At 36.8% G+C, this 16,558-nt stretch overlaps 3 protein-coding genes across 9 annotated transcripts in view; 2 read left to right on the forward strand and 1 right to left on the reverse strand.

The window, feature by feature from the left end:
- Window positions 1–3,129, forward strand: part of LOC114152052 (ankyrin-3-like) — a 101,175-nt gene extending 98,046 nt beyond the window's left edge. For all 7 annotated transcript variants that reach the window (XM_028029722.1, XM_028029724.1, XM_028029723.1 and 4 more), the window contains 2 exons: window positions 515–586; window positions 1,683–3,129. In XM_028029722.1, the coding sequence (XP_027885523.1) occupies window positions 515–562 (48 nt within the window). In that variant the 3' untranslated portion in view covers window positions 563–586; window positions 1,683–3,129. The remainder of the gene's footprint in view (window positions 1–514; window positions 587–1,682) is intronic.
- Window positions 3,130–6,472: 3,343 nt separating this feature from the next.
- Window positions 6,473–9,322, reverse strand: g6pc1a.2 (glucose-6-phosphatase catalytic subunit 1a, tandem duplicate 2). The gene is made up of 5 exons (XM_028029024.1): window positions 9,006–9,322; window positions 8,804–8,913; window positions 7,992–8,094; window positions 7,513–7,628; window positions 6,473–7,421 (listed from the first exon to the last, which is right to left on the reverse strand). Exons 1-5 carry the CDS (start codon window positions 9,236–9,238, stop codon window positions 6,919–6,921), a joined length of 1,065 nt encoding a protein of 354 aa, XP_027884825.1. The 5' UTR covers window positions 9,239–9,322; the 3' UTR covers window positions 6,473–6,918.
- A 1,610-nt stretch (window positions 9,323–10,932) lies between these two features.
- On the forward strand, window positions 10,933–15,238 carry LOC114151691 (glucose-6-phosphatase-like). Its single transcript, XM_028029044.1, has 5 exons — window positions 10,933–11,291; window positions 11,386–11,495; window positions 12,319–12,424; window positions 12,513–12,628; window positions 12,769–15,238. Exons 1-5 carry the CDS (start codon window positions 11,074–11,076, stop codon window positions 13,272–13,274), a joined length of 1,056 nt encoding a protein of 351 aa, XP_027884845.1. The 5' UTR covers window positions 10,933–11,073; the 3' UTR covers window positions 13,275–15,238.
- The last annotated feature ends 1,320 nt before the right edge of the window (window positions 15,239–16,558 follow it).

Below are 16,558 nucleotides of genomic sequence, written 5' to 3' on the forward strand. Positions count from 1 at the left end.
AAAAACCATCAGTCTTTCGGCATTAGTGAACACACATAAGGTGATATTTTGCGCCTGAACGTCATGCTGGTGTATTTAAATAAGTCACAAGTGAAACTCTGCAGTGTGCTAAAGTTGAGCCATTTCCATTCTTGATTTTTGTGATAGGTTTTGAAGTAAATTGTGATCTCTGATATTTAGCAATAATGTGACCTGTCAGTGTTGATGCCTGTGTGAAAAACAGAGTTGATTGCAGTTTGCAGTGGTTTTGATGTGTTTTCAGGTTGTAAATAACAAATATTGGGCGTTTCATTAAATACAGAATGTTTTTATTTTTTTTAACCATGTGTAATTTGCTTGTACATTGATAGAAACTTTTCTTTCTCTCCCTGATCTAATTTTTCTTCCAGCATGCTGCCTGCTGTAGTGACCAGACTTGTGTATGCTTTTAATAGTCTTTGCCTGAACAAATTAATAACTTATAATTTTTCTGTTGTTTTTTCTTTTAATGAACTTCGCTGCTTTTCCTGCCCAGCCTGGAGATGGTTCCAGCAAGAAGCAAGAAAAAAAGAGTCAGTCGTAACAGCAAGGCTCTGAAAATAACCAGGTAAGAGAACATTTAGACTCTGGTAACGTCCTGTATCACAGCGACATTCACTTCATTCTCAATGGCCTCACTTACTTTGTTTGAGAGGTGCCAGCTCCCCTCAAATCAAATCATTTTGAAACCTTCGTATATACACTAATGGCAATAGAAAGTAAAAAAAAGAATAAAGTACCAACTTAATTATAAAACTAATCAATTAAATGGATAAAATGATGCAACAGATTCAACTTAAATACAATAATTGTGACTCAGCATGTTCCCCCAGCATAGAGCTATCCTTCCAGGTCCTGAACTTTGTGCTTTTGTTCTTTTAATGGGTGAGTGTTAAATTGAAACAGTGCAACTTGTTAAGTCTGAACTTGAAAAATATTTTGAAGTTTTTGTATGAAAATCCTCGGATAATTGTGTTTGCAACAAACTCCAGTTCTTTGCAAAAGTATTCATACAATCTAAACCTTTACACACTGTGTCAGGTTACAGCCACAAACTTTCATGGATCTTGTTGAGCTGTTTTTATGTTACGTGGTCATTCATAATTATGAAGTAATCGGAAAATTCTACATTATTTTCAAAATTAGCATTTAGAGCCTTGAACCAGTACTTTGTGAAAAAATTAGTTTTAATGTTAGAGCTGTTTTTATGTGTGTCTAAATTTTTGCTAAATAGATCATGTCCAGTTAGATTGGCTGGAGAGTGTTTGTACATGTCAATGTTCAAGTCTTTCTACAAATTTCTAATTGGACTTAGGTCCAAACTTTGCACCTTTCTAACACTTTAATATACTTTCATCTTAACCGTTCCTTTGTAGTTCCGGCTTTATGCTGGACTGATGTGTTTTTGGAAGGAAATTTGGTTGCACTTGAGTAAAAAGGATGACTACAAATGTAAAAAACTCAATTAAATGTTGTTCATATATTTTCCTTCACCTTCAAAATTCTAAGTTTGTGCTTGTAAAATCACCAAATGTATAAAAATCTCAATGGTTATGAATATTTTTGTAAAACACTAGTTTCACCTGAGAAAGTAAACCTAACATTTCTGAATAACTTTTTACATTTTTGCTTGAAAGTATAAACTGTTGCCTTTTACCCTCCAGGTTTTTAAGTCACTCACAGCGACGCCACTCTTGGAAAAACAGCTGAACTGGAGTCCACAATGAAGAAGATCGGGTTGGGACGTGTCAAGTCACCCAAATTGTTTTGGAAGCATTCACCTGCAGCGCATGGTTTACAGCAAGACGACGTTACTTTTCCTTGATTTCGCATGAGCATGTCACCGAACTCACTCACTGTCAGAAAAAAAAGAAAGAAAAACAAAGCAAATCGGAAGGGACACGCATGGACGTGAGCGGAAAACTTTAGCTCATCAGCAGCAAATGAACTGCATCTGCAGCCAAATAAAAAACCTGCTGACAGAACAGACTCCACTCTCTGACACTCGCCTTTTACTGCGCTTTTGTTTTGTTTTCTTTTTTTTCCCTCCTGAATCTGAAACAGAGGCACTGGAGTGTACCATGTGGTTTGTTTTTTAAAATAAAATCTAACAGCAAAGGGGCGATTTTGTTGTATATAATTGATACTGTATAAAAACAACAAAAAAAATAGTAGCTTCACAGATTGTTTATGCACTGATTTGAGCTGATGAGGCTTTGCAGAGTCGGTGCACTTGACTGTGTGACTTGATTTGCTCTTCCTAAATAATGAAAAAAAAGGAGCAAAAAATCTGTATGAGAACGAGGAATGAATGCAGGAAAAAAACTGCTTAATTTTACACATTGGATGTCTGAACAGCTACTCTGCTGTGGAACGTTCTCCAGAGAAATTATATTTTGCTGCATGTTGTGTCACTTTATTTTTAATGTTTTCTTTTCTTTCTTCTAATTTTAAAGCACTGTAGTACAATTAGTGAGGGTGTGACAGAACTTCTTTATCTATTTAGGCTCATAATAACACAAAGGTTTTCATCTGTGGCGGTCTTTGGTTTAGTAATCACACTCCACATTTAAGTTGTGGGACAGTAAATCTTCGGTCTTGATCTAACAAAAATTACGGGCGGTTTTGTCAGATGTAACCTGCAGGCTGGAATATTAGCGCTAATCTGCTGCCAGTCCTGTGTGTGTGTGTGTGTGTATGCGTGAGGGGATGTGTGTGTGTACCATAAGTCTTTACTCCCAACATGCATACTATGGCTTTTCTGTCTACTGGTGTTTTTAAAAACGGGGACTGTTTTTATGTTACGTTTTTACAACTTTCATCATATTTAATTGTTATTTACATGATCTGATTTTTAGCATCAACCACCAAAACCGTAACTCTACCAACAGCTGGAATCACACAAATCACACCTGTGACTTCACATTGGTGAAAATGTTAGTCTCTTTTACTGTAAATCTATTTTTTCTGTGTTTCTTTTTCATACGAATCTACCCCTTGCATTCACTGAAAATAAATCTGGTACCAACATGTATGACGAACCAACATAGCCAATCCTGGATGATTAATTATTTAAGCAAAAAATAAATAAATAAACTGTGTTTTAACCTATAAACACTGTGTGTCATTTTGTTTCTTCTGCATCTAACACAATATAAAAGATGTACATTGTCTTTTTTAAGTTACATTATTCGTAGATAAAATGATGCTACAACCTCAATAAATGTACTTTTTAAGATGGGAAACCAGTGAGATTTGATCATCAGTGTGGTTAAAGAACAGGCTGTATTATTGCAGTGCAAACCAATAACAGTGTTTTGTATTATGAGCAACAAATTGGAATAGATCACAGATTCATATGAGAGACTGTGGGAAAGCACCGCTCTATCCAGAGAGAAACCAAGCATGCAAATTGAACTCTTCACAAAAAGGTTCTGGTCCAGCTGGGATGTGTGAACTCGGGACCTTTTTTACTAGATGATAAATCTTCTGAGAAGCTTTTTGGGTCACGTCTATTGCAGATCCAAAATAGTTCTGCTTAAGAATGACAAAGTTAAACCAATGTCTAGACTGTCTCCAGCCTGCTGAGCAAAAACAAACTTTATATCTTTCACAGGCGTTTACCAAGAACTGCACGATAACTTCACCACACCACTCAGTTTACATGTGGACAAAAACATGTCGCAGAAGATTAAACAGAATGATGTTTGCACTTTAGCAGCAGGTTTGATTGCTGGACTTTGGGAAAGCCACTTGGAGCAGGTATGATTGTATAAATCTAGAAACTGCTCTGCATGCCCAAAGTCTTTATTAAGGTGGATCTTGTCTAATAGCAACAAAATCGAGGTGTTACCTTGACTTTTAGAGTACATACATTGTTTTCCTTGTGGATGAGGTGGATGATGCTAAATTGTTTCCTCATTAATCGGTTGAAGGTATCTGAGACAACCTAAGAAGATTTCTTCCTGTTCTGCACATCTAGAAACTGAAACTGTTGCCAATTTTCTTTTTAAATTGGAAAAGCAACTGTATATTTTGATTGAAGGTCTTTCCAAGCATCGCCTTTCGCTTAATTTTCAGGCTATTCGAACTCATGAATATGCTCTAATCTAAACCATTCCATTGTAGCTCCGATTGTATGTTTAGGGTTGGTCTCATACTATTAGGTGAACCTCCACCCAAGTCTTCTGCAATATCTGAGTGGTTTTCTCCTGGTATTGTTCTGTGTTTCACTCCATCCATCTTTGCTTCAACTCTGACCAGCTTCCCTGGCCCTACTGAAGAAAAGGATCCAATAGCCTGATGCTGCCACCTTTATTTAAGGTGAACAAGCATTGTTCAAGGTGTACCAGGCTTGTGGCAAGCTGCAAACATCCTCCCATAGAGACCATATTTGTCTGTCTCCAACAGATATTCTGTTAACAGTTTCTCCCATTTGAGTTATTGATCCCTGCAGCTGCTGCATAGTTACTAATGATCTCTTGGTTGCTTCTTTTTCAGCTTGGGTGAGTTCAGGTTTGGATTTGTTGCTGGTGTAGGTTCTCAGTTATCCAGTTCATTATAACCCTAAATCCTTTGCTTTAAATTTCTCCCCAATGTTCTCCCTGACCTGTCTGCCGTGGTCCTTGATTTTTATAATGCCGGTTGTTAACTAATGTTCTCTAACAAACCTTTTATTTATGCTGAGATTAAATTGCACTCTGTTCATTCAGTGTCATCCAGAGGCAAAGGGTTGTATTTGATTGTGTTTCGGGGTATTAGAGTAAAGGGTGCTGAATACAAATTCATGCAGCACTTTTTGGGTTTTATTTGTAATAAAACTTTGAAAACCATTTATCATTTTTCTTCCACTGTACCGATATGCACATCGTTTTGCACAGGTTTTTGTTTTATCCCTTAAAAATCTAATAAAACACGGATGTTTGTTACAAAAAATATATAAAGGCCCAGACCTTTATTTTGTTAGCAAAGAACACAATCGCTAAATGTCTGTTTTTCATCTGAGTCTCTTAACTAAGTACCTTTTTGACCCTCTTAGGGTAAATTATACCTGAAATACAAACTTCCTAATGCAAGTAAGATCTTGAAGCTCTGCATAAAAACCTTTAAATAGATTATTTTGCAGTTCACAGAGAAAACTACATTTTAGGTCAAAAACTGTGTCATAAGTTGTCTGACACAGAAGCTTATCCCAATTTAAAGTTCACAAACACAAATATTGAATTTTCAGGTTGCACCACAACCTGCATGTGTACAAACCAGTGTTCAGACAGAAGCGTGACGTGTGGTTCTACATCATCACTGCTACTCGGGCTGAAGTCTCTGGTGCTTAGTTATCGATTTACTCTCCTAGAACAGTTTTTCTGTCTGTATAGGTTTTTCAGAAGGTAAACTAGAACGCAGTGTTTTCTGGTGGTGGGTTGTTCAGCTGTGTCAGCATTTGTACGTCCTCCAGCGTACAAATGCTGATATTATTTTGTTCCCTGAAACACATTAGTCTGCAAAAACAGAAAACAGCGGGAGTTATTCATTGTTAAATTTGTTAAAAAAAAAAAAAATATATATATATATATATATATATATATATTTAAAAATCCTATTGTACTATGGTAAGAATACTCGTAAGATGAAAGAAAAATATATTGTTTGTTCATTAAGTGCAATTTGTATGTGCAGATTACCTTGCTAAAGTATTCATTGTTATTTCTAAAAAAACAAAGATTTATTTTACTTGGATTTTATGCAACATGCCAACAGAAGTAGTGTTTCTGTGTAAAGTGGAAGAAAAATTATTAATGGTTTTAATTATTAAAAATATGAGTAATGCAACACAATTTTGTATTCAGCACCTTTACTATAACACCCATCCAACCAATTCCCTTTACAAGTCACATTATTAGAAGAGAATATCCACTTTTGTGCAATTCAAACCCAGTCTAAATATAGTTACACAGTTGCTGTTCAATTTGCCAGACTTCAACTGTGATGCTTTTTTTTGTCTGTGCTGTACACTGACTGTTGTCTAAATTTTTTCATTAGTTTTTCACACATTTTCCAAAATGTTAAGCTTCTTGTTTTTCAAGCTGTTCATCTGGATCCAAAATCCTTTGACTTTTCAAGTGGGAGTGCATGAACGCCTGTTCATGTACTCCCAAGTTGACCAGCCAACTTTAAATTATTATCATTGTAAGTTAAAAATCATCTTAGTGGGAGAAAAACATAAAAATACAGTACTAGTATATTTTTTAAAAATTTAAAAAACGCCTGTTCATGTACTCCCACTTGACTTGAACAGGACGTTTTCCCTCATCATGTGCTTTACAACTAATTGTAAAACCTAGGAGATTGATTTCTCTGTGGATAGGATGTGATTAACTTTATGAGATTTAAATAGCAGCACTCAGCCAATTACCACAGGGTTGTGTAACTGTTGAAATAAGAATCAAGTAAACGCTTTTTTCAAGTCACAGCTGTTTTTTTTTTTTTATTTAAAAAATATTCTTAACATTTCAAAAACACATTGAAAAATACAATAGTTTCATAACTAAATAGCATATCAAAGGTTAGGAGCAAACATTCAAGAATAGACTCACTCATCTCCCTCCAGAACTCTGAAACAACCGCAATAATCATGTTTTGTTATCTTTACTACAGTTCTTCGATAGTCCCACTAAGCATCCTGGATAGTGCTTTCTGTTATTGTTTCAGTGTTCAGAGTTCATTATCTAAATGACACAAAATGCAGTTGCTCATCATTCATCTCAAGCTCTTTCCTGAGTCAAACAGTCTTTTAAATTCAAAAAGCACCAAAGGAAAGGCTATTAGTATTTGCATTATTATTAATGTTCACAGTCTCTCTGCACTTGCATTGCTTTGGTCTTCACAACTCGGTGTTGTTGCTCACATCCCCTTTTTGCTGTGCCCGCTTAGAGCTCTGTTTACGCAGTACGGGATGATGCTGACGGTGACTAGGGGAACGGTTGCGCTCTTGCAGAAGGAGAGCAGGTAGAAGAGGGCTGCAGTGTGTGTGGGAGGCTTGAAGGAATCAAACAGGTGGAGTAGAAACAAAGAGCTGAGAATGCATCCCGCTCTGGCTGATGCACTGCTGCTCTTCTTGGTCTCGGTGTACAGTGGAGAATGCAGGCCCAGACCAAGGCCGAACAGCGTACCCATGTTGCGCAGAAGGCTGGCGAAGGGCGTGGTGTCCAAATTGACCCACTCTGGTCTGACACACCACTTCTGGGCTTTCTCTAGTGTCCACAGAAGGTCCACACCCACAGCTTTGAGTAGCACATAGAAGCCCACGGCGAAGCTTGTCAGGAAGAGTGTTGTGTAGAAGTACTTCTTCATGCTGGCACTGTAGATCCACTGAGTTCTGTTGAAGGCTTCGGCCACAATCATACCTGGAAGCATTAAAGCACATTAACTATTAGGCTTGATTGCCAGTGACGATCTCTTTAAGATCCTGAAAGGTTTTACAAGTTCTCCACTGACCTGTTATGACTCCAGCAACGACCTGGTGGGGGAAGTGAGCAGCAATGAAAACCCTCGACAGGCAGACACACACCTGGACTCCCCAAAAGATGGACCACAGAAGAGCCTTCAGATACCTGCCAAACAACAACAACAACAAAAACAGACAACTTAATTCAGGTAATTGTTTTGCTTTGCCCCAAATATCAGCACTCCAGTTTAAAATCAGCCAACGGAACCTTTCAATGCAATATAAGAATTAATCTTTTTATCCTTTCCATATCACCAGTATTTATCTACCTAAAAGTAAAAACAACCCAGGAATAACACCCAGTGTGCAGCAGAAGTCAATGATCAACCACAGTTAGAACAGATAGTGTGTCCTGAATGATAAGCTCCTGATAAAGGAAAGTGGTAAACAACTCAGATGTAATGGGAAGGAAAAAGGGGAGCTAAGCTAAAATAGCAATTTTTTTTATTTTTTTTATTTTGTCACTTACCAATTTGTGTTTGATGATTTCTTGCTTGTCAGAATGGCAAGGATGGAAGTCACAAGGGTGTAGTAGACTCCTGCAGCTCCCATAGCATGTCCAGAGGGACTGCCTGGATTTACAAAGACAGAAAGCAAATATTAAAGCTAAGAAATACTCCATCTCACAGAAAGCTGCATTTTTCAATGCTGATAATTGATCTATTGAAAAAACTAAATATTACTGTGTTGACTCTTGTATTAGTTCACATTCTATTGTTGAGTTGTGATATGCATCATTATTTTGCCATATGTTTGCCTCATCTTTCTTCTAAAAACTAGAGTAAAAATATACGTTCTGCAAAAGACAGTCAAGAATAAGGGAAAAATAAACTGAAATGTAAACTACATCGTATCTTAATATTGTTCTCTGTAATATTTTAGGTTCATTTGTCTTGTAGCTGTTTTATTTTTGTTCTTTGTTTTATATGTTTGCATAGCACTTTGGTCAGTGTTGCTATGTTGTAGTGACATGGCAATTAGTATGCAGCCTATTAATTTTTACTTTGCAAAATTACTATTACTAAATTACTATTGATAAATTAAATGTTTATGTGTACGCACAAAAGAACTATTTTAAAGAATTGGCAACAAAATGTGTGAAATGTGATTAAACTGCTCCAAAACACCTGAATTCTTACAAAATATGTAAAAATAAATATATTATTATTATTATTATTATTATTATGAATAATAATAATAATAATAATAATAATAATAATAATAATAATAATAATAATAAATTGTACACATTGTAAATGTGTGTTCAGTAGCATCCCTCACCTGGTCCGGTCTCACAGGTCATTGGATACTGTTCAATGTGAGGGCGATCAGCATCTGTGTAATAAGCCGTCTCATGGACCCACCAGTATGGCCTTTCTCCAAACAGAACCCTGTTGAGAGGAGAAGAAACACAAACTGTGTCAGAAGCCATAAGAAAAATTTAAACATGGTTTTGGTAAGTTCAGATAAACATTCAGCTCACCATTTAAACACCAGGTTCAGCCAGTCTCCGATAACAGCCACCCAAATGAGTTTGATGCCGACTGAGGGCCGGAGGTGGAACCACAGTGGGAAGAAGATAAAGAAGGTGTTCCTGAGATCTGCCGCCCAGGATACCCAGAGAAACAGGCTCTGGGCGTCCTTGTAGTTGGTCTGCAGGTACCGGGTGCTGCTCACCCCAAAACCTTCCATGGCATCCATGATATCAGTGAGCATCTTAGCCTGCAGGAAGCAGAAAGGTCTCAGCCTGCTGAGTTGTGAGTGAGTTGGTTCAAAAAGAGAGGACTGTTGCTATCAGTGACACAGCTGGTTGATTTTATACCCGGGACCCACTGCCCAAACGCATGCTCACTCTGATCTTTGGACCTTACACATGTGTAATAAAGCACCGGGAGTTTGGGAGGTTCGTCACACAAACAACTTGATGAGATAAAGGGCAAACAAGAGGACAATTGGAGTATCTCCCACTGAGTCACAGTACGTCAGTTCAAAGAAGAGGTCAAACCTGTGACCTGTAGAAGGATTGATAATGGCACTTTGCTGAACTTCTATCTTTATGTTTAATCAAGTCCAACTTTTGCTTTTCATAATTTGTGAGTTATGTAATTGTTCTTTCGATGATTTGGGTGAATAGTTTTCAGATGGAGCAACCTGTTTGTGGATTACATAAGAAGGTCAAAGATTAAGCGATTGGCTTTGAGCTGAGCAGAAAAGGAGGGAACACTTCTGATCAAATGGCATCAGGTTATGCATGAAAGTCCAGATAAATGGGTATATTTAATAAAATAATCTGTGTAGTGGGTTTATAATTGAAATTAAAAACTTTACATGTTTCTTTACATGTTTTCTTTCTGAGATTAACATCCTTTCAAAACCGGAAATGATCTACTATCTTCTACTGACTCGGCATAATAGTGACTTTAGAGCTTTTGACCTCAGAGCAAATTTTTTTTATCTTATTTCACAGATAAAGATGCCTCCTTGGGTCCCTCGGAGCAGACCCAGAATTTGTTGTAGGGGCTTTATATCAAATCTGGCATTTGAATGTTTTGAGATCCTCTAGAATCTGACTGGAGGATGTATGAGCCCCATCCAAGCACTGGGTGCATATATTGTACTCTTACTTGGACATATTTTTCAGAAGGGCCACATGTCTGACTTTCAAATCCTGTTTTTATTGATTTTATGTCTAATTTACAGGCTGCACAGTAGCACAGTTAATTGCACAGTTGCCATGCAGAAAGAAGGTCCTGGGTTCAAATCCCAGACTGGAGTATTAATGCATGGAATTCGCATGTTTCATCAAAACCAAAACAACTCTTGAAGTATATCACTCTGGATTTAAGTAATCAGATTTTTTTCCCACTTATTTTAAATTGAATTACTGAATTAATTTTCCTTTAGTGGCTGTTTTACTGTGACTGCCTGCACATTTTAGAATAGATTTTAGGACACAGAAACTTCACATATCTTTCTACCTCTACATACTCCCACAGGACCACTGATATCCTTTTTTTGTTTGTTTGTTTCTTTGTAAAGTTTAAGACATAGTGTATTCAGGAACTTTATGGTAAACTAAGTACCTCTAAGCACTGGGACCTCTCCAATGCTGGACACTTTAAAATACAGTATGTGCCCATTTTAATTCACCTGCTAACAAATCTGTCTGAACAGATGTTTTTTTTTTGTTTTTTTTTTTGTAAAAGTCATTTTATCGTTTTAAAATATTCATTGAGTTGTACAGAACTTTGGTGAATTTACTTTATTTTATAATGAGCTTTACAAATACATTTGACACACAACTACTGGTCTCTTTATTGATGGATTTTAACAGAAAGGGCCCCAGGAGGGGTATAAAGGTGAAGGAACTGCCTGTCTGTACTGTCCCAAAGGTAAACAAATCCGCTAGCCTTGAGTAAAGTCCAATGGGGATCGCACAGAGAACGACCAGACAGGACATTCTGAGAGGGAGCTTTGCAGAAACTGGTCCTTGCACATAAGACAAAGGAGCCCAGATTGAAGCTATCACCCGAGGTCTGAGTTGCGATATCATGGATATCCTTCACAGCTGGGGGGTTGAGCTGACCAGTCATCTACAGACCAGATACAGCAGGTACGAGGGTCTGTTTAGCCTCGCCTCTGCCGTGGCCGATCTGCACACCACGTTCTTCTGCCTGTTTCCTGTGTGGTTCTACATGCGCAAGGACACAGGGGTCAGGCTAATCTGGGTGGCTGTCATTGGAGACTGGCTCAATTTAGTGCTGAAATGGTAAATAAACTTCCTTTCTTTAAAAAAATAATAAAAGAGTCCTGTAAGTGCACATTAACAGCATACTGAGTGATTTAAACGATTTTTAATGCAGGGTTCTTTCCGGAGAGAGGCCGTACTGGTGGGTTCATGAAACCCAGTTTTACGGAGTAGGAAAGGCCCCATCGTTGCAGCAGTTTCCTATCACATGTGAAACTGGACCAGGTAAGATTCAGGACAGACCTGCTGATCAAATGATGTCTGCCTTGTTCTTAAGAATCAACTAATCATTGATTTCATTAATCTAGCAGGGTGAACTTCAAGTCTGCTTAATATCTATGTAAATCATTGACAGAAGGTAACTGTGTCTTTTGGTTTCTAGTCAATGGTTATAATATGGACGATTTATGAATGAGTTCTCAACTCCCGTGCCTTTTGTCCACTTGTACTGGTTTTTATCTTTACTTAAGCAATTCACGGATTACCGTTTGTGTTTAGATATTATAGAGGGTGGTGTAACATCTTGTGTAGTATTGACATTAATTAGAATGAAGTAAGAATGATTATGGCAAAACTGAAGCACACCTTGTAATACAATACTTCTTGTGTCTTTGTTTTAATTTCCATCAAAATAAAAAATAAAAGAAACAGCAAAATAGAGAAGATGGTTGAGAACAGTGTTGCAGTGAACATTTGCAGAGATATATCAAAACTTTCCGCTAACAACAGTAGGATTATCACCAAAAGACCATATACATAACTGGTGCATCTCGTAGTAATTTATGCATTTAAAAGAAGGCATTTGGAATAAAAGTGAATACCTAAAAGAGTAAATACTCCTACTAAAATGACAGCTTTTGGTTTCTTTGACATGTATTCTTATGAGGAATACATGTATGTATGTATATACAGTATATATATATATATATATATAACATAACAGAACTAAAAATATTTTTTAGATGACAATCTTATTTGATTTCCTCTAAAAGTAAAATATAATAAAATTGCATACATATATACAACAGTATTCATTTTCATATTCCAGGAAGCCCTTCGGGTCACGCTATGGGTGTAGCTGGTGTCTGGTATGTGATGGTCACCGCTCTGCTTTCAATTGCAAAAGAAAAACAATGCCCCTCTTTATTATACAGGTGAGACTCTGAGTAATGCATTTGTATATTTCTTCAACACTCTTGAGAATGTTCTGGTGCTTCTGATTCTATATTATTATCCCGTTAGCTTGCTGCAGATCGGCTTGTGGACCTTAATGGTTCTGGTGGTGCTGATCGTCTGCATGTCCAGGGTTTTCATGGCGGCTCACTTCCCACATCAAGTTGTTGAGGGAGTCATCACAGGTATGATGACAGTCTGAAAAACTCAAGACATTATCAGTAATACTAGGATAACACTGGTGTATATCTTTTGGTCTAAAAGAACATTCACTATGTTTTATAGAAAGCTTATGTTAAGACCCCACCTCTCATTTATTTTGCAGGCATAGTGGTTGCTGGTATGGTTTCCAAGAAGAAGTGGATGTACAGTGCCAGCATGAGCAAATACCTCATCATCACCCTCTTCTTGACTTTCTTCGCTATTGGCTTCTACCTGCTGCTTAAAATTGTAGGAGTGGACCTGCTTTGGACCCTAGACAAAGCCCAGAAATGGTGCCTCAAGCCAGAGTGGATCCATCTGGACACCACACCCTTTGCCAGCCTCCTACGCAACATGGGTAGTCTGTTTGGTCTTGGACTGGGACTGCACTCTCCCTTCTACCATGGGGTCAAGAAGAACGCAAATGCTGGTTTCAAGATGGGGTGCATTATGACCTCTTTGTTCTTGCTTCATCTCCTGGATGGGTGGACCTTTTCCTCGGACAACCACACGACTTTCTATGTCCTATCTTTTGGTAAGAGTGCTTTTGCACTTTTAATCCCAACTACCTTAATTCCTTGGGCTCTTTGTAGGATTTGCAAAGGATTGGAGTTGGATAAGAACTTGTGAATAAGGAACTAGCTGTTCCTTATTTGAAAGAAAACTGGGGAAACTAGCACTAATCATTAATTGGTGAGTTGCTTAAACTGTGCTGGAGAAAAGAAATAGGAACCAGCTTGTTATATTAAAAAATAAAAGCAATCCAAACTTTCATAAACAAGCATACCTTTTGATAACAGAAGTCAATATTTTACTTGCAAAACAAAGTAGCAGTATCATTTCTAGTTGAAAAGATGCCCTGAGGGGCATGAGCCTAATTATCTTTGAAATACTTTCCTTGGACCTTAAATGACAAAACAAGAATAGCACTTGAGGTATACATGCTATACCTCAAGTGTAGATATAGCACTTGAGTTATAGCAATCTATGCTATCTATGTGATAGCATAGATTAAATGCTATCACATTTAATCAATATGATAGCATATTGATTAAATGTTCCAACCAAAATTTGAGCCTCTGTCCCACATTTCTGTGCCTGTCTCCTCACTCTCTCCTCATTAGGAGGAATTTCACAAATTACCCTCATAAGCTGAGCTAAAAAGCTAAAATTGACACAGGCCTAGTTTGTGTCAATTTGCTGTTGAGGTAATATTTTCAACACTGTATTTAGCAGTCCAAAAACAACCTCGAGATTTGCTTTACAGATTGTGAAGATGTTTTAAAGAGTCTTTCAATGAAAAATTCACACATTAACATGACAAACATAACTAATTATTAGCAGATGATAAGCTTTTATTGTAATATAAAAGCTTATCATCTGCTAAAAAGTCAATAGTCTTTTTACAGTTGATATACACTTTTTTGTTCATGTTTACCAAGGAAGATGGTCTAATTATTTTTCTTAACAGAATTAAGGGACACTAATACTTTATGAGTTAGCCTGTCAATTTTACTTAGCTTCTGACGATAGCTAGAAAAAGGGTTTTGTCAACTGAGGTCACGTCTTAATATGTCACTTAAAAAAAGAGTCAGTGGTAGTTTATTTGTTATTTGTTTTCATTTTCATTCAAGTTTTTATTTAAGGCGATTTTACAAGTCGCCAGAATTAGCAAAGCTAGCGGTTTAATTTGACGACTGTTGTTATCAGGGCAAAGAAAAGGTTTGCTTTAAGTTATTTGTTCATCATATTAAAAAAGTTACAAAAAATAAATCAATAGTTTTTTATAGTGCGCAATTGTACACATTTATTCGTACAAAAAAATACTTTGAAATTTCAGTGGAGGGGAACTTACAAATAAGTAGGATAAGCTAAAGTAGGAGATATAACTTAATTAGCTTAGGGTGTGAAAAGGGCTAAACAGATTAATTCGTGTTACATCTTTAGCCACAGATAGTGACGTGTAGAGAAGCAGTTCCCTACCACAAGCCATTTGCAAAGCAAATCTTAATGCATGTTTACACATTTTATACAGACATTCTACAACAACTGAATTCCTTTATGTCATTGTATATCTCACACAAAAAGTCCAAATTTCAGTCTGTGATTTAATGAATTATGTGCTTTTTCTATAATGATAGCAACGACTAAAATGTTTTCGGGATGACAACAGATTGCTTTGTGTAATGATTTGATCTCTGTGCTTTGGTCATTAATACTAACATCAAGAGGTGATATGTTGATGGCATTAGAAGAGATATTGGAGAGATGTTATTTTTCTATAGATCTTATAGACTATACTTTTATAGTGTGCAGTCTCACTGATTCCAGTTTGTGCATTTGATTACAATAAAAGTGACATTGTTTGATGCCATTAGTTGTTACTATTTGGTGAAACAATAATGTTGCATGTTTTATTTGAGCAAGCAATATCCAGTATTTTTCATGCCTCAAAGGATAACTCTACACCTGTTTTTTTTTTTAAATTTCAAACTCCTGCTCCCATGATGTATGAGAACGCAAGTCTTGTTGCATGTCACTGTCTTGTTAATAAAACATGTTAATACAAGTCTGTCGTTGTTTAACAGATTGTACCTTCGGATTCATTTTTATAGATCACATTTTTACAGCTTTGTATGACTTTAGAAAGATGATTCTTTTGAGGGGGTTTTATCTATTAGTGGTTGATTAGCTTAGCTGAGACGTCTAGCTGCGAAACTCACCTGTTAAATTAGTAGACTTCACTATTTTTAATATATTTACAAAGCAGAGCTTTTAATTGATTACTTTTAAAGGTCAGGTTACTGAAAACTCCTGAAATGTCTTAGTAACATATACAAAATAGGAATGATGATAACAACAATGAATGACAGAGAGCCTTGAAAATAAATCAGTGCCTCAGAATATCCATTTGCACAAAGAGTTCTCCCCATCTAAAAATGGCCATGGTCCACTGACAGTTTTTTCCAAATGTTTCAGACTAACACAGAGTAATTCCCTGATCGGAACAACCATTAACCATTAACCAGAGCATGCTCCCTCCACCCTGCAATCGCACATAGTGATTCTGCCTTTCACCACAGCCACACACTCTCAAGACAGACGGCAGGTCAAGGGGCAGAAAGTGTTGTCTGCCTGGGGAAAGCAAGGCAGACAACACGTGTGTCACTTAATACTTGGCACTCAGTAACCTACATTGTTCAGAGGATACGCTCACGATAATAAAATCAGCATGATTGCAGGGGTCACTATTACTGCAGGACACCTTTGTTCTGCAACGTCGCTTCCTAGCTAATCTGCTGCTGAGCTGTAGGTCATTAAAGTTGCACTGATTAGACATGTAATAATCCTCATTCATAATAGGAAATATGAATGAGGATAACCACACATTGTATTGATAACACTGAACTGAGTCTTGTGAGAATTTAACACAAGCAGTTTGAATGCACAGTTTACACCTGCAACTGCCATTTAAAAATGGTTTAAAAAGATGCCCATAGCTAAAAATATCCACTTGAGATCAACATTTTTCAATAACATTTACACAAATCCCATTAATTTATTATATTAGGGTTTGTGTTTTATGGTCCTTTCATGGTGTTTTTGGAGAAACAGGTCAAATAATCTATATCTTATACGGTACTAAAAATCACAAAACCATAGACAAAACAACTTAAATCTATTTAAAATATAAGAAACTTATACAAGCTTGAATTTAATGTAAATTTTCTCTAACCCAGACAGACTCAAAACTGTTCATACAGGATCAGATAAATGGACTCATCTGGAGGCAAGTTAGGTGTGAGCAAAATACTTGCATATTTCCAGGTGATTATTTGAACTATGGCATTGTGATCATCATGAGTCCATGTAAACTTGTCATTGTAAATGTAAAAAACACAGTTTTTAAATGT

The sequence above is a fragment of the Xiphophorus couchianus genome, chromosome 10, assembly GCF_001444195.1.
Source record: "Xiphophorus couchianus chromosome 10, X_couchianus-1.0, whole genome shotgun sequence".
NCBI lineage: Eukaryota > Metazoa > Chordata > Actinopteri > Cyprinodontiformes > Poeciliidae > Xiphophorus > Xiphophorus couchianus.

Excerpts from the sequence above, each read along its gene's own strand:
- g6pc1a.2 (XM_028029024.1), bottom strand. The coding sequence starts at position 9,238 with ATGCTCACTGATATCATGGATGCCATGGAAGGTTTTGGGGTGAGCAGC. Across the intron at positions 8,914-9,005 it reads CTGAACCTGGTGTTTAAATG|GGTTCTGTTTGGAGAAAGGC; the intron begins GTGAGCTGAATG and ends TCCTCTCAACAG. Across the intron at positions 8,095-8,803 it reads GACCTGTGAGACCGGACCAG|GCAGTCCCTCTGGACATGCT; the intron begins GTGAGGGATGCT and ends TTGTAAATCCAG.
- LOC114151691 (XM_028029044.1), top strand. The coding sequence starts at position 11,074 with ATGGATATCCTTCACAGCTGGGGGGTTGAGCTGACCAGTCATCTACAG. Across the intron at positions 11,496-12,318 it reads CACATGTGAAACTGGACCAG|GAAGCCCTTCGGGTCACGCT; the intron begins GTAAGATTCAGG and ends TTCATATTCCAG. Across the intron at positions 12,629-12,768 it reads TGTTGAGGGAGTCATCACAG|GCATAGTGGTTGCTGGTATG; the intron begins GTATGATGACAG and ends TTTATTTTGCAG.